This window comes from Ascaphus truei, chromosome 5 (genome assembly GCF_040206685.1).
Source record: "Ascaphus truei isolate aAscTru1 chromosome 5, aAscTru1.hap1, whole genome shotgun sequence".
NCBI classification, from domain to species: Eukaryota; Metazoa; Chordata; class Amphibia; order Anura; family Ascaphidae; genus Ascaphus; species Ascaphus truei.
In genome coordinates this window covers 238117641-238138121 of record NC_134487.1, presented here as the reverse complement: position 1 = coordinate 238138121, position 20481 = coordinate 238117641, and the positions used below count along the sequence as shown (strand labels likewise).

Here is a 20481-nt window from a genome sequence, read left to right as displayed (position 1 = left end):
CGTCACTACCGCCATATACTTTCTTTTGAACTCAGATTCTGAGTATTGTTGGAATTTTCTTTACGCCCCCACACTTTGTATATCTACTACAGACAATGCCATTTCAACTTCTGCATGCAACGTAGAATCCTCTATTGCACAAGCTACAGGAAGTGATTCCTCTGCCAGCATATATAACCAGCTGGAAAGGAATGAGAACCCAGTTTAAGCCACACAAGAATAGAGAAAGTGACTGTCCCGGGGGAAAGTAACTGAATTTGATTTGGAGACATTTCATAATCGGAGTTTAACAGGTATCTCCCTTCCTGACCTCTCATATCTAAACAGTAAATGTGTACATTTGTAGGATACAAAGGAGGTTGTTTTAATTAATTTATTTTTTTACTAATTTCATATCTTTCTTTCGATAACAGAAAAAACAATGGCAGAAGTTCCAGAAATGAACTCCATTCTGATGGACGACTACAGGTAACACTGCTTTTTTGTAATGTACAGTAGTTTACATTAAACAGTTTCATTGTGCTGCACTGATCTTTGCAGGATGTGGTCAAGAACTTAAAACAAATTATTCATTTTTCTTTTTAGTGAAAGTGAGGAAGATTTTTATGGAGGCTGCCCGTGCGGAATTAAGGTAAATTCGTCAACCAATTCTGTTAAACAAATTAAATTAAGGCAAAATAACAATGACAAGTTCTATTATTACTATTATTATAAATACAAGTATAGGATAAGTATCGGTATTCTAAATGTAGCATAGGTTGAACTTGATGGACAAAAGGTCTTTTTCAACCTATGTAACTATTACAAAGAAAACTAAAGCTATTAAAAAAGGTTCACATAAAAATGGGATATTTAAAACATACCTAAAACGAACAATTTTATGTCCACAGAATTCACTGCAGGATTTCCACTGGGGTTCCTGTCCCAAGAATTGTTCAACATGCAGCTCTGGAATAAAACTGGAGATCACCGAGCAGAGACAATCTTCACGCACTTTTACAAAGACAGTGGTGCTTGTGGTTTCTGTGGAGAAGATGAAAAAGAAGACAGACAGCAGAAAATTATTCATGGACATGGATCTGCTACATCTGCTGAATAACAATTTTGTGGAAGGTAAGAGGGGGAAAGGGGGCTAACATCCCTTTTATGAATCTGTCTATTTAAGTCACCAAAACATTACACAGCACAGTAAATAGGTAATAAAGCACTTACATAGATATGGGTAACTGATCAGAATAAAACATAGCAGATTATGACAATGAGAAGCACTTAGTAAAGCTGATCCCCCCTAAAGCCGAAATCATATTTAACCACTTCAGTGCAGGAGAAGCCTGCAATTTGTTACTATGCAATACAAATATATAGAGTACAATGAATGATTAGCTGTTACTGCAGAAGTTGGAATGTAATTGCTTTGTTGTTCTATAACAGAGGCGGGTAAATCAAGTCCTCGAGGGCCACCAACAGGCCAGGTTTTCAGGATATCAGTTTTCAGGATTTCAGTCATTATGCCTGAGTCACCTGTGCTGAAGCAGGGATATCCTGAAAACCAAACCTGTTGGTGACCCTCGAGGACCGTAGTTGGCCACCCCTATTCCATAATAAGTTGCTTGCTGCAAAGGGGTTAATCTTGTGCTCACATAACCTCAAATGTTATTTGCTAATGACAAACACAGTTGTCCAGAAAGCATTCATACACTTGACATGTTCACTAAACCTATTGTACAATTATAACTTTTTAGTAAATGCTGTATGTGGGTGTGCAATAATTGTGTAACAAAATATTTGTAGGCTTCTTGCTAGCTGGAAATCGGTAATATTGCTCCTTTTTATAATCTTATCAATAACAAAATCAGATCTCTAGACAGAATTGATTTGTTTTTGCCCCATCAAAAACTTTTTTTTTCTAAAAAAAGTGTTTATTTTGGCTTTAGATGAAATTCCATTCGAATCAGATGAACTCACAGAAGCGGCTAACACAACATACCGTTATTCCACATCAAAAATTTTCGACATTAAAGACACCTCAAACAAGTACCTTGCCTTGAAAGAATTTCCTGGGAATTCCCGGCTGGTGGCCTTGCAGTTACAAGGGACGAATACCAAGCAAAAAGGTAAGTTACTGTTCCGCTATTGTGGCATTAATGTGCAAATCTTGTAGATATTGTATGGTAGCGGTCAAATAACATTGCCAAGCAAGTATACTCATTACCCATGCTCTTGATTATGTAGATATATTACGTAGACAATTAAAGAATGACAAGTTCGTGCAAAGTGTTAAGAAAAACAAAAATTGCAATCATGCGTGCTTTAATACCACCACCTAAATACACTGCTGGGCTATTTAAAGAAACATTTTTACTCCGATAAATTAACCGGACTCCTGACTGCAAAACTAGGTCATACCTGATTTATCAAAGAAATGCAAATATTGCTTTCAGTTGACTTTATTTGAGAAATCTGATGCTATTTGTTCACACCGTTTTGCAGTCAGAAGACATTGATAAATGACTCGCCAATGCATTGAAAAAGAAATGAATGAAATTTGAGGTAAAATGCCTCTTTGGTTGCTCTTAATAACCATATTCACAACACAATAAGTCATATTTACTTGCACAGGATGAGTGTTACTGTCACAGTGATTTGCTTACATTCCTGCTTTTATTTGCAGTGAAGTTAAACATGGCTTTTTACTCTACACAACCTTTTGATGGAGGCAGAAGACGCCCCGTTGCTCTGGGGATCATGGGAAAGAATGTCTACCTATCTTGTATCTCCGCAGAAGGTGCTCCTGAGCTGCGATTGGAGGTCAGTAACAATGAGTGACCTTTACACGTACTGGAAACATTGCCTTCCCACTGCAAGGGCTCTATGTGTTAATCTAGTTTACCGTAGTTTATATCAAGGCCATGTTTTAAAGAAGCAGAACATGTTGGTCTCCCATGTAAAAACAAACGTGCTGCAGGCAATAGCCACATAACTACAACCCTACACCCATTTATATGTTCTTTGCTAAAATAGCCCTGCTACATTTTCCATGTTTTTATTTTATATGTGCCCATTAACTTCTCTCGCCTCCTATAACCACTCCTTCTGCTCCACGCGATTAATCACTATTTGGAAGTTGACACAAAGAGATTATATAAGTTTCTAAGCTGATGATTAAAGACGGGTGGTCAAGGTGCTTCTCTTAACATCAATCTTGCAGCAAAGTCGTACCACCCGATCAACTTGCATACTGTATATCTAAGCAAAAGAAACAGTCATATACACAAATTGAAACATGCTATAGAGGCTAAAGGTTAAATGTTCAGATGCCTCAGGCCTACAAGGTATTCTTCCTTGAACTTCCTTTGAACTCTTCTTGTGTTTCCTTTTCTCAGTCGGTCAGCAACATCCAAAGCATGAAGAATGACGACTTGCTGCGCTTCATTTTCCTGAAGTCTGAAAATGGCCCAAATGGCACATCCACCTCCAGCTTTGAATCTGCCGTGTTCCCCGACTGGTACATCAGCACCTCTCAGAGCGAGGAGGAGCCGATCCGGATGGTGCATCAACACGAGCAAAGATACATCACAGAATTCTCTCTCCTCCAAGACATGTAACGTCTTCTCCACAATCCAACTATATCTGCGTGTATGTACCAAGTATAGTGCAGAGCTAAATGTGCTGTTAGATTTCTGAGGTCTGTTGTGTTTTATAAGGTATCAACTCTGATACTTCTTCAAAACCACTATTTAGAAATCATACAGCAGCATGTTTTCTTTAGTACAACTTTCATAAAGTTAAAGTTTCTCTGTGAGAAAATATAAAAGAATATACAGGTAGCACCATCAAGAGTTGCGTCACCTAAAATCAAATGCAAAATATTTTCCCTATTACAGTACATCTTTTTTTATATTCTGAATAACTATTTTATTTATCTTGTCTGATATTTTATTGAAATAATATTGTTAAATAAGTTAATATTTTATTATTTAATTGCATAATAAATCTATATTTCTGGATAATTCTTACTTCTTGTCCATGTAAATTGAGAGTTTTATTTTTAAAAGCAAAAAATTATTTTACGAGTTGTCAGATGTAGGGAAATGGCATTTTAATGGAAATAATGTTATTTGTAAGAGTTCATATCAATTAAAGTATATAACACAATGATACTAAGGGGTCTATGCACTAAGCAGCGGAAAATTGAATTCGGTATGTTTTTAGCGTGTTGCCCTCGCTGTATGCAGGAAGGGCCGAATCTCTGGCGAATCACAGCGAGCGCGACATTGCCAAACATGGCGAGTAACCGGTGGCGAGACAGGCTGCCTGCTGAGAAGCCGTCCCCTGCCGAGATGTGTCTGCAGCAGAGAGAGATCAGCCGCTCTCTCGGCGCAAACATCGGCACATTAAAAAATCTTTTAAATACAATTTTATTCATAGTGTACATGTGCAGGGGATCTCCGGAGCTGAACCGCATTGGTTTCAGGTCCAGGGACCACCTGCTTCCCGAGATACAGGCCCCGTTATGAGGTGCCGGTATCCCTCTGCCTTTAAATGTCCCGATCACGTCACCACGGAATGTAAACAAAGCAGGGGGACAATTGCCCCCAATAAACATTGCAATAAACAACATACACCCCCTGTGCCCCCAACAACCCCTATACCCCCATTACATATATCACATTTTTGGGATGAACAGCAATGATACTATAGGCTGGCGGTGGCCCTCGGGTGTTCCCCGCAGGCCTGCAGTACACCCCTAAAAAAATTACGACACATAAATACACCACCCTTAACACATACAGTATAGTAATGTGCACAATTAATATTATCCACATAAGGATAATAGTGAATTTGCCCATTTAAAATACATAAAGAACAATAAATACAATAAATACATATAGCACTCACCCATGTCCGGCTGCCACGATGAAGGCCATCCTCATCTTCATCACCGACCATGCCCCCTCCGATGCTGCAAAACATGAACAAGAATATAAACAGCCAATGTAATGTCCCCTAACCCCTTAATCACCATAGCGGTTATTAACTGCTACAGTCATTAAGGGGTTAATCAACCCTCACCCACCACTCGGGAGGCCTACAAACCCTCCTCCACTACCCCCCCCCCATCCCGTGAGGCCTAACCACCCTCACTCACCCAATACCCAGCCAGGAGGCCTACCCACATACCCTTGGGGCCAATACCCCCTTCCCCCACCCCCAGTACCCACAATAAATACAATACACAGCCCCACAATAAACATCATTATATTTATTAAATACATAACCCACCCCCTGTGCCCACCCATAAATACATGATTATTATTTTACATACAGGGTTAATACCCCAGGCCCACGGGAGTCCACGGTGGGCCTGACGGGTCACCTCACAGACCTACAGTAGCCCAGCACCATGTTTCAAACAGGGTCTGGAGGCCTGCAGGTGGTCCCTGCCAGGCGCGATGGTCCTCCAGGTGGTCTCCGCGAGTCACCGTGGGCCACAATGGGGTCCCCATGGGTAGGCCCGCGGCTGTCTAGGGGGCCCCGGGTCAGGCCCACAGGTGTCTGAGGGGCCTCGGGTGGTTCCCACGGCGGTCTGGGGACCCACGGTTGGTCCCTACGGGTCCACGGTGCCCCGCAGGTGTCCCCCGTGGACTCGGCAGCCGTTTACCCGTGTGAAGCCCGAGGAGACCGCAGGTGGTCTCCATAGGTTCCCCACAGACCTGAGGAAACAACCCTGTATGTAAAAAAATAAACATGTCCTATACATTAAATACAATAATCCCCCCCCCCCCCAACAACACATACAGTACAATAATGTGCAAAATAACTATTATCCAGATAGGGATAATAGATTATTTGCCCATTATTAAACACATAAAGTAGCCTAATAAAATAAATACATTTCTACTCACCTCATCAATAAGAAGCCCCCTCGCCAGCAAAATCTGTGTCCTCCATTGCCAACACAATACATAACCAATACATTGCAATTACATTCTGATATCAATTAACACCTTAATCACCTTATATGATAATAACCGCAAAGGTAATTAAGGGGTTAAGCCACCCTGGCCCGATACCCACCCTTCACCCATTCATTGTCCCATGGGGGACACCTGCGGGGAAGAACCGGTGGCCCCACATCTGTGGGGGCACCGTGGACCCGTAGGGACCACCCATGGGTCCCCAGACCCCCATGGGAACCACCCGAGGCCCCTCAGACACCTGTGGGTCTGACCCGGGGCCCCTCAGACAGCCCCGGGCCTACCCATGGGGACCACATTGTGGCCCACAGTGACTGGCGGAGACCACCTGGTGGACCATGGCGCCTGGCGGGGACCACCCGCAGGCCCCCAGACCCTGTTTGAAACATGGTGGTGGGCTACTGTAGGTCTGTGAGGTGACCCGTCTGGCCCACCGGGGACTCCCGGGGGCCTGGGGTATTAACCCTGTATGTAAAATAATAAATCATGTATTTATGGGGGGGGCACAAGGGGTGGGTTATGTATTTAATAAATATAATGATGTTTATTGTGGGGCTGTGTATTTTTTTTATTGTGGGTACTAGGGGTGGGGGAAGGGGGTATTGGCCTCAAGGGTATGTGGGTAGGCCTCCCAGCTGGTTATTGGGTGAGTGAGGGTGGTTAGGCCTCACGGGGTGGGGGGGTAGTGGGGGAGGGTATGTAGGCCTCTTGAGTGGTGGGTGAGGGTGTCTTAACCCCTTAATAACCGCTATGTGATTACATTGGCTGTTTTTATTCTTGTTCATGTTTTGCAGCATCAGAGGGGGCATGGACGGTGATTAAGATGAGGATGGCCTTCATCGTGGTAACCGGACATGGGTGAGTGCTATATGTATTTATTGTATTTATTGTTCTTTATGTATTTTAAATGGGCAAATTCACTATTATCCATATGTGGATAATAATAATTTTGCACATTACTATAATGTATGTGTTAAGGGTGGTGTATTTATGTTCATTTCAGAACAGTAGAAAACCAGTACTGTTATGTAAAAAAAGACACTGCATTGAGTTTTTATTATGAAACGCCTAAATTGATACAGTAACTTCTTCAGTAGCAAGGTCAATTCACAAAGACAACTGTGCTTTTTTTTTAAACACCTGCAAGTCGACACATTACTGTACTGTAGCACATTTAGTGTACACATTAGAATTCATTACAATTCATGAATATCTGCCACCTGGCGGATACACAAAGAATTGCCCCCAATTAAATCTAAACCATTATAATTAAACAGATCAACCGCGGATTAGCCGCGGGTGCTGGGCGGTGCGAATGCGGCATGAATGCAGGCATGCCCAATTTATTGCGCGTGGAACTCAGAGGATGCAACCACTACGCCCCCGAGACGTTTTAAAATAAAGGCTGGCTCAGCAGTACATAATGCAATTAATCTGTGCATCATGTAACACTATGACAAATCAATGTTCCAAATAAAATAAACAATTAACAACAAGATACAATGCCATCCAAACAATCAAATAAAAACTAAGCAAACAAACATACAAAAATTTACCATAAATCAATTAATCTAATCAAAAATCAATTATAATCCAATCAAAATCAATGACACAATTCACTATTCAATTCAAAATTTTCAACTTCCAAGTAACCACCATCATACAAAATATAATTACCAAAAATAAGCAAATATTAAAAAGCAAGCCCTGAAATAACAATAACATTACACACACCAATTTCTAAAGAAAGCTGCAAAATACATTTTAAAAACATCAAAAGAACATAAACAAATATTTGCATAACAATCATTTATTATCCCTGTATGTCTAGCCATATAGATATACATACATCCATACAGGGGCAATAAAAGAGCATAAAAAACAATGCCATTACTGTACATCAAAAATGTAAATACAACCATTCAGTGTCCCTGTATGTATGTATATCCATAGGGACATACATAAATCTAGGGTCAATAAATGGACATTAAAAAAAATCACATAAAATTTTTTTTTTCAAAAACCTGTAAAAGTTAAATAAAATACATTTATTTTGTTTACTTACCATTAGATCGCCCACTCACCGACTCCCGGGGAACCACATGCTCTTGAACCAACAATCCACAGGTAACCATAAAATAAAAAAACATTACAATCCAAGTGTGTGTCTTCTTTCTTCTATTTGTAATCCATACTGTCAGTCATGGGGTCTTTCGGGGGCTTCTTTACCTTCTCTGGAGTATTCTAGGGTCTTCCGGGGTCTTCTTACCTTCTTTCGCCATGCCTTGGTCCTCTTCTTTGGATGGGAGGTCATTCCTCCACGGCGACTGGCTTTAAAATGAGACGACATAGACTTTTGTAGGCCTATGACGTCACATTTTCGTCATATGGTTCCCACGGCCCTAATTGGCCAGTATTATCAACCCCACACTGAAGAGACCCATTAAGGTCGAAACAGTCTGTCTGTGGGTGGGTTTACTAGTTATGCATCTTAACCCTGGTTGTGCTCAAAGCTGTGACCATGCAGCAAGCTTAAGCCTATAGGGGAACCGTGTTGAATGGTTTTGAAGCAAAAGGTGGAACTGTGTGCTCATTTGTATGTCATTTCCGAGACTCCTTGCTGCAGTGGAAGTGCTGTGTGCTGGGTGATTATGGTGAAAAGCAGGGTTGCAGACCTGTCTAAGACATGCAAATGAGCATACAGTAATATTTCCATTTGCTATATGCTTTGCTGGGAGGGTTTTTGTCACTTTTTTTACCCATCTTAACTTAACTAAGTATATATATATATATATATATATATATATATATATATATATATATATATATATATATATATATATATATATATATATATATATATACAGTGCTTGACAAATCACCCAAAAATCTACTCGCCGAACCAAAAAATCTACTCGCCACCTAGTCCCGCCCCAACCCCCCCTCTAGTCCCGCCCCCAACCCCGCCTCTAATCCCGCCCCCAGCCTCGCATTTAAAAAAAACGATAAATGAAATAAATTTAATAAATTTCTAGTAAGAACATTCGTTTTTGACATAAGTTTATTTATTGTATTACATTATACTACAATTAGTCCTTGTTTTTGTGTGTGTGTGTGTGTGTGTGTGTGTGTGTGTGTGTGTGTGTGTGTGTGTGTGTGTGTGTGTGTGTGTGTGTGTGTGTGTGTGTGTGTGTGTGTGTGTGTGTGTGTGTGTGTGTGTATAAATGTCGAATCTAGAAAAAAAAGCCAGATGTGAATGACTAGTTTCCTGCACCCCTTAACTAGTGCCTGGATGCCCCCGCTTCAGAATGTTTAAAGCAGCAATCCCACCTGGGATCTTACCTGATCCGCAGACCCTCAATGTCCAGGTACCTCATTCCCACAATGTTATACATTGGAGGGGATGTGTTCCCTACCTGTCTTCTGGGTTACGGGGGATTCCAATGTCTTCTGTGTGAAGCTTGAGTCAGATCTGGAAGAAAGCAGTATAGGTTATTTCGGTGTAGTATAGGGCAGTTAAGATATACAGGGTAAATAAAATATCCAGATCCAGATTTTGAGACAGAGAGAGGGTGAGACAGAGAGAGGGTGAGACAGAGAGAGGGTGAGACAGAGAGAGGGTGAGACAGAGAGAGGGTGAGACAGAGAGAGGGTGAGACAGAGAGAGGGTGAGACAGAGAGAGAGAGAGAGGGTGAGAGAGAGACGGAGAGAGGGTGAGAGAGAGACGGAGAGAGGGTGAGAGAGAGACGGAGAGAGGGTGAGAGAGAGACGGAGAGAGGGTGAGAGAGAGACGGAGAGAGGGTGAGAGAGAGACGGAGAGAGGGTGAGAGAGAGATGGAGAGAGGGTGAGAGAGGACGGAGAGAGGGTGAGAGAGAGACGGAGAGAGACGGAGAGAGGGTGAGAGAGAGGGAGAGAGAGAGGGAGAGAGGGAGAGACAGAGGGAGAGAGAGAGGGTGAGAGATGGAGAGAGGGTGACTGTGGGGGGATGGGGTGACTGGGTGGGGTGATGGGGAGACTGGGTGGGGTGATGGGGTGACTGGGTGGGGTGATGGGGTGACTGGGTGGGGTGATGGGGTGACTGGGTGGGTGATTGGGTGGGGTGATTGGGTGGGGTGACTGGGTGGGTGATTGGGTGGGGATTACTGACTGTCTGACTGGGTGGGGTGACTGGGCAGGGGGGTGGGATGACTGACTGGGTGGGGGGTGACTGACTGGGTGGGGGGGTATGACTGACTGACTGGGTGGGGGTGTATGACTGACTGGGTGGAGGGGGTATGACTGGGTGGGGGGGTATGACTGGGTGGGGGGGTATGACTGGGTGGGGGGGTGTTATGACTGACTGGGTGGGGGGGTTATGACTGACTGGGTGGGGGGGTATGTTTGACTTGGTGGGGGGGGGGTATGATTGACTGGGTGGGGGGGGGTATGACTGACTGGGTGGGGGGTATGACTGACTGGGTGGGGGGGGGGGGTTATGACTGACTGGGTGGGGGGGTATGACTGACTGGGTGGGGGGGTATGACTGACTGGGTGGGGGGGTATGACTGACTGGGTGGGGGGGTATGACTGACTGGGTGGGGGGGTATGACTGACTGAGGGGGTATGACTGGGTGGGGGGGGGTATGACTTACTGGGTGGGGGGGTATGACTGACTGGGGGGGTATGACTGACTGGGTGGGGGGGAGTATGACTGACTGGGTGGGGGGGAGTATGACTGACTGGGTGGGGTGGGGGGATGACTGACTGGGTGGGGTGGGGGGATGACTGACTGGGTGGGATGGGGGGATGACTGACTGGGTGGGGGGGATGACTGACTGGGTGGGGGGATGACTGACTGGGTGGGGTGGGATGACTGACTGGGTGGGGTGGGGGGATGACTGACTGGGTGGGGTAGGGGGATGACTGACTGGGTGGGGTGGGGGTACCTTTGGTGTCCTACACGTTCTCTCTCTCTCTCTTACACACACACACACACACACACACACACACACACACACACACACACACACACACACACACACACACACACACACACACACACACACACACACACACACACGCAGAACCGGAGGGCAAGTGGGGCAGCAGGGGGGGGAGATGGGGGGAGAAATCCCCTGCTGTCATCTCTTGCCCGACAGGAGCGGAGACTGGAGGGGATGAGGAGGGAAGCGCGGGCAGGAGACGGAGATGGACCGCGCGCGCTAGGAGAAGCCATTACCCCTGCAGAGAAGGGCTCCATTCCGCGTCACGACCAATTGGCCAATCAGCCAGGAGGATATTTTTTTTGTTATTTTTTTTTTTAAATTTTTTTAAAATTTGCGCAGAGCAGGGGGAAAAAGTAGCTGGCCACGGGCCAATTTCCGTTCGCACCTGGCGAGTGGGCGATTGGGTTTGTCGAGCACTGTATAAATATACATGTAGAGGTATCAGTACCGTGTTAGCCGAGCTTCAATAATCAAAAAATAAATAGATGATACCGTTCTGTGGCTAACGAAATGCTTTTATTTGTGCGAGCTTTCGAGATACACTGATCTCTTCTTCCGGCGATGTTACAATGAATGAAGCAAAAGGTTACTTAAAAACAGTGTCTCTTGGAATGTTATCTGTGCTGTTCCTTCCCCCGGTGTGGATGAGATTTATGGCTAGAGGTGTCAAAAGGTAATGAAAGCAAGTGAGGAAAGAGTGTGTATGTGTATCAGTGTGAATAAAAATGAATGGGGAGCCCACAGTATATACAGTGCTTTACACAATGTGTGTGTGGAGTGGGAGTGGATATAAATGGTGTGGGTGGGTGTGGAAATGTGAGAGTTTGTAGCACAACTAAAAGTGTGTGTGTGGATACTTAGTGGTCCCTATTGGTGTATAGGGATGGAAAAACAAGGAGTATTAGTATGTGTGAGAGACAGCTGTGTGTGCATACATATAGCACAGTGTGTACAGACATGGTCTTTAGCGCTCATGGGACGAGAGTTCACTAGTGTCAGTAATGACTCATAAAATTTCGATCTCTGTTTAGGCCACTGCTAAGTGTCCCGAACAGTTGCATAAATTTGTATTCATGCAACCGTCTCTCTTTCGGGGTTTTAAGATTACCTTTGAGTATGGCAACCCTCTCTTCCCATGAGCGCTGAGGGTTGTGTATGGCCGAGCTCCATACAACAATGGTATGTGAACCTTGATTCCATCATGACACATGGACTACTGCCATTACACTGAGTGTCTTTTTTGCTGCATTTATATAGCACTGGGTCTCATTACTCTACCTGCTGGCTGATACAGTTTCCTGTTACCATGATATGTGGACTTATATTGATTATTGTTTAAAGGTTCAGATTTGGATTGAGCACTGTGATTGGGACTCATGCCCCAAACCACCCTTTATGTATTTTAAATGGGCAAATGCACTATTATCCATTTGTGGAAAATAGTAATTTTTCCCATTACTATACTGTATGTGTTGGGGGAGCGGGGGGTGTATTTAAGTATTTATGTTTTTTTATTTATTTTTTGGGGTCACAGAATTGGTACTTCAGGCAAGCAGACCCCCAGGCACCTGCGGGGAACACCCGAGGGCCACCGCCGGCCTATATTATCATTGCTGTGCATCCCCAAAATTACATATATGTACTGTATGTTAGGGGGTATAGGGGTTGTTGGGGGCATATATATATATATATATATATATATATGTAGAGGTATCAGTACCGTGTTAGCCGAGCTTTAATAATCACAAATGAATAGACTATACCGTTCTGTGGCTATCTAAATGCTTTTATTCTTGCGTGCTTTCTAGATACACTGATCTCTTCTTCCGGCGATGTTACAATGAATGAAGCTAAAAGGGGTTTAAACTTAAAAACAGTGCGTACTGGAATGTCATCTGTGATGGAAGACAATCCCTCCGCCATGCAGTTTTATGGCTAGAGGTGATAAAATTATAAAATGTCCTTGAATGTCAGTGATGTGAAAGTATGTGTGTGTGTGTGTGTGTGTGTGTGTGTGTGTGTGTGTGTGTGTGTGTGTGTGTGTGTGTGTGTGTGTGTGTGTGTGTGTGTGTGTGTGTGTGTGTGTGTGTGTGTGTGTGTGTGTGTGTATGTGAATATAAATAGGTAAAGAGCCCACAGTGTACACAGCGCTTTACAAAATGTGTGTGGAGTGGGGGTGTATATTAATGTTTTGGGTGAGTGTGGAAGTGTGAGAGGCTGTGGCATAACTACAATAGTGTGTGGAAACTATGTGGTCCTTACTGGTATATAGGGATGGAATTACATAGAATGTATGTGTAAGAGACAGCTGTTTGTGCCTATATATATATATAGCGCAGTATGTATGGACATGGCCTTAGCACTCATGGAAAGAGAGTTCTCTCATGTCAGTAATGACTCATAAAATTTCGGTCTCGATTTAAGCCATCGCTAAGTGTCCCGAACAGTTGCATAAATTTGTATTCATGCAGCCGTCTCTCTATCGGTGTTCTGAGATTACCTTTGAGTATGGCCACCTTCAGATCGTTCATCTTGTGGCCAGAGTCAGAGAAATGTTCGCCGACAGGACTATCTCTGATTCCGCTTGTGATGCTGTGGCGATGCAGATTCATTCTTTTGTTTAGCCCCTGTCCCGTCTCACCTATGTAGTAGCAGCCCCCTGGGCATTTCATGCACATGATGAGGTACACGACATTGCTGGTGGAACAGGTGAACCTTCCTCTGATTTTGTACTCCAGATTCCTGTGGGGTATTTGTATGTTGCGTGCTGTGTGGAGCATTGCGCAGGTTTAGCATCTTGCGTCCTGGCATGGTCTTGTCCCGCATTCAGTTGTACTGTTGAAAACTTTACTATTCACCATCATTTTCTTGAGATTAGGGGGTTTTCTGTATGATAATAAAGGAAGACCTGTTGCAGTCTTGTATCTTCTTGGAGAATGGGTTGTAGTTCCCTGGCAATCTTGCATAGGGCTTCTAGGTGTGGGTTATATGTGACCACCAAAGGTACCCTGTTGCTGGTCTCTTTCTGTCTGAATTCAAGGAGATCACTTCTTGGTATTCTGGTGGCTTTGTGGATTTTCTGGTCTACAATTCTGTGGTTATAGCCGTGGTTTATGAAATCAGATCTCAAGGCTGTAATCCGCTGGCCTCTTGTCTGCTTTGTCGGAGCATATCCGGTTGTATCGTATGGCTTGACTGTAGATTGTTGCATGCTTAGTGTGTCGGGTGGAAGCTATTGTCCCTCAAATAGATGGCTCTGTCTGTAAGTTTGCGGTATACAGAAGTCTGTAGTTGGTTGTTCTTTATAGTAATGGTGGTGTCTAGGAAATAAACTCACTCTTTGACAAAGCGCTGTAAGAGCGCGAAACATGTTAGAGGAACACGTTTGCCTCACCTGTATGTTCATGTGTGCCACATTCATGGATTAAAAACCTTGTCTACGGCATACTATCGTTTGGTCCCTGCTTTTTGTTCCTGTGCTTTCCTGGTTCCTTGCGTCCATCCGGATCAACAAGGAACTCTTTACCTACACTTACTGCTACAGGAGATGCACGCTACATAGAGCTGGCAGATGGTTACATACTGTGAGTACAACCTTCATTATCAAGATTTATCCATTACTGTGGTTTAAGGATTATATGAGTACTGACTGCAATTAGTTGTCTACTTGTACAATAGGGGTACAGAAGCTACTGTTACCACCATCAAGTTTATTGGATGACCAGTATATACTCACTCACTGATTGTGACCACATAGCCTCTTTTTCTCTTTCAAGATTATGTGAATTGCATTGACTTTGTTTGGGTCCTGTGGTTTGAGCACTAGTGGAGACTCAGTGGTCTCTTTTTCAATCTTGAAGGGGGTATTAGCCCCAAAGGTGGGTGTTTAGGCCTGGCGTGTGGGTAGCGGGAGGGGTTAACCCCTTCATTACCGTTAGCGGTATTAACTGCTAAGGTAATGAAGGGGTTAAGTTCACCTGCAACTTCCCCCCCACCGCAAGGCCTAAACACCCAACAAGGACCAAATACCCCCTTCACCCACCCCCGCTACCCACAATAAGTCTGGCACGGGTGGTTAACCCTTTCATTGCCTTAGTGATTAGCCGCTAAAGTAATGAAGTGGGCTGTAAATGCATTTTTCCTGCATCGGATGCATGCCGGGGGGCTCCGGTGCTGGTATTAATGGGTATCAGCTCCGGAGACCCCCGGCATAAATCCGAGGCAGGATAAAGGCCTGATTTTTTCTAAGTGCCGCCCTTGCCGATACTTCTCCCCACCAACTTGCCAACTTTATTTGACGGGACGGATTGGCATTAAAATCTCAATTCTAGAGTGGCGATCAGCTGCGAAAAGCTGCTCGGGGCTACTAGAATTGAGCGGGTTTGAAAAAGTGGCGATGAGTGCCGAAACGTGGCTTATCGCCATGCGGCTGCCGATAACTTTTTTTCGGCAAAAAAAATTCCGATTTTGTGTGTTTTCGGCAGCTTATCGGCGTTTATTGAATTGCCGAAGCAATTTTGGCGAAAAAATGGCGATAAAGGCGATTAGTGCATGAGGCCCTAAGTTCTTTCAATTCATTGAAGAAATCAGCTCACAGAAACATACCACACAATTGTTAATTAGATTTAAGTTCTTTCAATTCATAAAAGAAATCAGCTCACAGAAACATACCACACAATTGTTAATTAGATTTAAGTTCTTTCAATTCATAGAAGAAATCAGCTCACAGAAACATACCGCACAATTGTTAATTAGATTTAAGTTCTTTCTATTCATAGAAGAAATCAGCTCACAGAAACATACCACACAATTGTTAATTAGATTTAAGTTCTTTCAATTCATAGAAGAAATCAGCTCACAGAAACATACCACACAATTGTTAATTAGATTTAAGTTCTTTCAATTCATAGAAGAAATCAGCTCACAGAAACATACCAAACAATTGTTAATTAGATTTAAGTTCTCTCAATTCATAGAAGAAATCAGCTCACAGAAACATACCAGATAGTTGTTAATTAGATTTAAGTTCTAGGGAATAACCCTCTAAATTAACTGCCCAGTCATGAGTTTCATCACACCATGTTTCAGTAATGCCTATGATATCATACTGCTCCCTTGCAGCTACTAATTCAAGCTCCCCCATTTTATCTGTCCGGCCTCTTGCATTAGCAAGCATGCATTTAAGTTTGTTTTTAGCCTGTGCTATTATCTTATCTGCTCCTCCCTTTCTCCGCCAATTTGGTTTAGTCTTTAGAAGTTTTTTTAGTATTATCTGTATGTAGCCCTGGTAAGAAAATTGGCTATACGTCTATCCTCCTACTGGTATAAGCCCTGCTAAGGGCAGGCTGCCAGTAGTTATCATGGGTTTCCCCCACCTCAAGCCCTGCCTTGAGTGGTGAAGGCAGGCCACCTGACTCTGTGTCTAAGGCAAGAGACACAGGGGAGGGGTCTGTTGACATCATGATGGGCAGGGCTGTCCCTATTTTGTTGCCAGTTCCTGTCAGTGACAGGGAGTGCAGTTGAGGTTGTCCTGTCAGTCTGACAGAGGGTTCCTGCTAAGGAATACATTTGGAGCAGATCAGGTAGGCCCTGAGTAGAGTTGATAGAACTGCGGTGGACCAATGCCTCTCACCCTGCATAGAGGGTGAGGGAAGAGCTAGCCCTACCCTGAGCGCCCGCGGCGTAGGGTGGTGGCAGGGATACAGTGAACTCCCACAGATCATCCTCAGGGTGTGCAGTCTGGGGAGAGAAGGCCCCGTACCTGATACCAGCGCGTGGCTGGGACTGTTGCTGTGTGCTGCTGTGCTAATAAAGTTCTTCTAAATCACTATATCAGCCTTCTTCCATCCTTCTGTTACGGCTGTGCGGCGTCCACACCTCCGTTTGGGGGATTTCCATAGTGACAATAAAGAAAGCTGCTGCTGCTTTTAACAAAGACTTGACTGAGACTGAAATCTCTCACCCCTGAGTGGGGTTCTCTGGAAGGATTTCACCCTACCCTGTTAGGGCTTGCCAGAGATGGAGGCGCTGTATCACCACTAAGAACAGATGAAGGCCAGTACCCCAGAAACCTGGTCCTGTACTCCCCACACCATCGCGGGAGACTCGGGCCCTCCTGTTGCCAGCAGGTATGCACCACCTAGACACATGTAGCCAGACCTTAGTACACACTAAGAGGTCCGATCTGCGACCGGGGGGGGGGCTGAGGGTTACATGTATTTACTATGGGTGTCTCGCTGCTTGTCAATCTTGCACTTGCCCCCATTGTACCTCCATAACCCCTTGTTTCCTCATCTATTCTATTTAGTTCATTATCTGTATACCCTTCTATACCTTTTCTTTCCAAAAAGATATCCAACCTTTGTTTGAAGATATTTATTGTATCTGCCATCACAGTCTTCTTGGGTAATTAATTCCACAATTTAACTGCCCTTACTGTAAAGAAGGGGAGAAGCAGGTGAGCGATGGTCCCAAAGACTTCCAGTGATATCCCAAAATGTATGTCCTTCCTGCTGTGCACGCTGGTCCCAAAAACCTCCAGTGATATCCCAAAACATGTGTCCTTCCTGCTGCTTAATATTTTCCCATCATCAACTGGGTCAACTAAAGCATAAAAAAACACAAAAATAGAGCGCATAGAGAGACATAGTCAATACAAATGTAATAGTACTTTATATAAAAAATAGACAAGTTAAAAACTTATACAATATATCCAATATTGTCATTAAATGATCCACCCCACATAGGGATATGATGACACAACCGGAACCTCCAGGGTAAAGATGAAATTGTGTTCCAATGAAGCAAAGTCCCCGGCAAAGTCCAAGTTCTTTCTAGGGAAAGCCACAACTCACATGCAGTAGCAGTACTGCTGGTGCTGACGTCCTCATGGGTGGGGGGATGACGTTGGGCGTCTGTCATCACAGCGTCTGACGTATCATAGAAATTGATAACCTCAACATAGAATGTTAAATTACCTAGAAGTTGCATCTTTGAGGCTATAATTGGATGCGGTCAGAGAACCTCGCCTCTGGGCATAAATGCATGTTTAGGTGCGCCTGAAATTAGAGGACAATCTGATACTTATGTCCTGATCTTTAGTCCAGCCAATAAACTTTGGTTGTCCGTTATGATCTCAGGTAAATTACTAACTACAGGCAAACCCCGCATTAACGTACGCAATGGGACCGGAGCATGTATGTAAAGCGAAAATGTACTTAAAGTGAAGCACTACCTTTTTTCCACATATCGATGCCTGTACTGTACTGTAATCGTCATATCCGTGCAGAAATGATGTAAATAACGCATTTGTAACAGGCTCTATAGTCTCCCCGCTTGCGCACAGCTTCAGTACAGGTAGGGAGCCAGTATTGCTGTTCAGGACGTGCTGACAGGCGCATGCGCGAGCTGCTGTTGGGCGATATGTCCTTACTCACGAGTGTACTTAAAGTGAGTGTCCTTAAACCGGGGTATGCCTGTACTGTATATCTTTTAGTTTACCGTGAATATACTGTATGTGAAGATTCCTTGCCTCTATCCCAGTCGCCGATATTGGTTCATTATGGTATATTAATACATGACAGTAACTAGCGTCTGTGTCAGTGAATGTGTGTTGGAGTGGTCTCAAACGACAATTTGTAGTAGAGGCTTCAGTACACAGGACGCTGCTTAGTCAGGGTATAAACCCCTCTGGGGCACCTATGAGATCAGGTACACAAGTAATAGTAAATAAATAAATAGACGTGCACACTGAGTGCAACTCCAACACACATTCACTGACACAGACGCTAGTTACTGTCAATTTAATTTATTTTTAATGCACAATACACAACGTTTTTGGTAACATATGTTTTATGAAAATATATTAAAAGTTAAATTTTAAATTAAGTAGGAGTGCATTATAGTGAATTCTTTTAGGAGACACATCCATTTTGTGTTTTCCTTCCCCCCCTTTTCTGATTCACTTTTCAGTTCACAGTTTGCACCCACTTTTTTGGATTACCATTTATTTACTCATTATTTGCTTCAATTGGTGTGGTTTTGTGATCACTCCCTAACCCTAGTGTTTCTTCTATATTAATACATGACTCTATAACACCATAAAGTTGTGCGATGGTCACGTCACTCAAATGTGCCCTGCGGATATATTTTTAAACAACTAGAATGTATTGTATTCAAGTATTGTCATTTAATATGTACTGTCATTCAGTAAGCTCATTCACTTGTTAGTGATCTTGTGCACGGAGAGAGGCGGATTTGCTTCTTCTAGCTCCGTGTTTTAGTAAATATACTACTATCTACTGTTGTAGTAGTAATCTAGCAAACTGAGCTGTTTAATATTGCACACGACTACGTAGCATTGACGGTTGCCCTATTTGATATAATAGGGACTCTACATGATATTAAATGAGGTAGTGTCCGACTGAGCACTATTTTTTAATTACTATTAAAAGGGTTTTAATTATTACACCTTCTCATATTTCATACAGTGAGTGCATTCAGTAGGAAAACTTTGTCTGTGTAAACTAAACCAGTTTAGGTGGCCAGTGACAGTTAGATCGGGCTGCTGCTACTGTGTGGGTAGACTCCTATGAAGGAGTAGGTGTTATTTTTATGATTTCTTTTGACTTAAAGGGACGGTGGGACTGTTAGTGTATCATTTAAACCTGTAAATAAACCCTGTACAGAGAAATACTTTTCCGGACTTAGGGGCCTATGCAGAGAGCAGCGAATTTTAAAAATGGCGAATTTCATAAAAAGGAGCTTTTTTGGAGAGTTTTAATCTCCATATGCAGAAAAGTGCGAATTCTGCTATGTTTAACATGGATGCGTCTGGCGAGTTTAAATTGGCGAGATGCGCGCTTCGGAAACATGTAAAAACAAATTCGCGCCTTTTTTTTTCCCTTTGCAATGGCCGCGAGCGCCAGTTTTTTTTGGCGAGGCAAAACGGAGACAATCGCGCCATTTTATTGGCGCGAACAGCCGCTAGATGCCGTTCGCGCCTCTCTGCATACGGATATATTTTAAACTGGCGAGATTGCGGTTCTCGCCAGCCGCGAGGCGAGTTTTACAAATAGAAATGAAAAATTGGCGCGATTTTCGGAAATCTCCATTTTCTGCTGTTTTCTGCGCGATTATCTCCAAAAAATGGCGAATTTCGAAAATTCGCTGCTCTCTGCATAGGCCCCTTAATCTGGGACTAAAAGATACTGCGACATGATGTGGGCATCACAATTGGTGGAGTTTAATGAGGGCAACTGAAGTGAAATACCAGATTCTGCGAGTGAAGTCTGTCCCACTGTGTATGACAAGTTATGCTTACAGCAGTGGTTCCCAAACTTTTTCGGTTCAAGGCTCCCCAAGGCGATCAGGATTTTTTCAAGGCTCCCCAAGGCGATCAGGATTTTTCCGCGCTGCCCAAAGTAAAAACAAAGTTGTATATACATACCTAACAGTTGCAGTGCGCAGTTGGTGTCTCTCTCAGGCACACACTCTCTCAGACACACACTCTCTCAC

General features: G+C 43.6%; 1 protein-coding gene across 1 annotated transcript; it reads left to right on the top strand.

Annotated features, from left to right (window-relative positions):
- Positions 1–254: 254 nt before the first annotated feature.
- LOC142495810 (interleukin-1 beta-like) lies at positions 255–4015 on the top strand. The gene is made up of 7 exons (XM_075601793.1): positions 255–293; positions 414–468; positions 586–631; positions 891–1113; positions 1935–2114; positions 2672–2808; positions 3384–4015. Exons 2-7 carry the CDS (start codon positions 422–424, stop codon positions 3603–3605), a joined length of 855 nt encoding a protein of 284 aa, XP_075457908.1. The 5' UTR covers positions 255–293; positions 414–421; the 3' UTR covers positions 3606–4015.
- The last annotated feature ends 16466 nt before the right edge of the window (positions 4016–20481 follow it).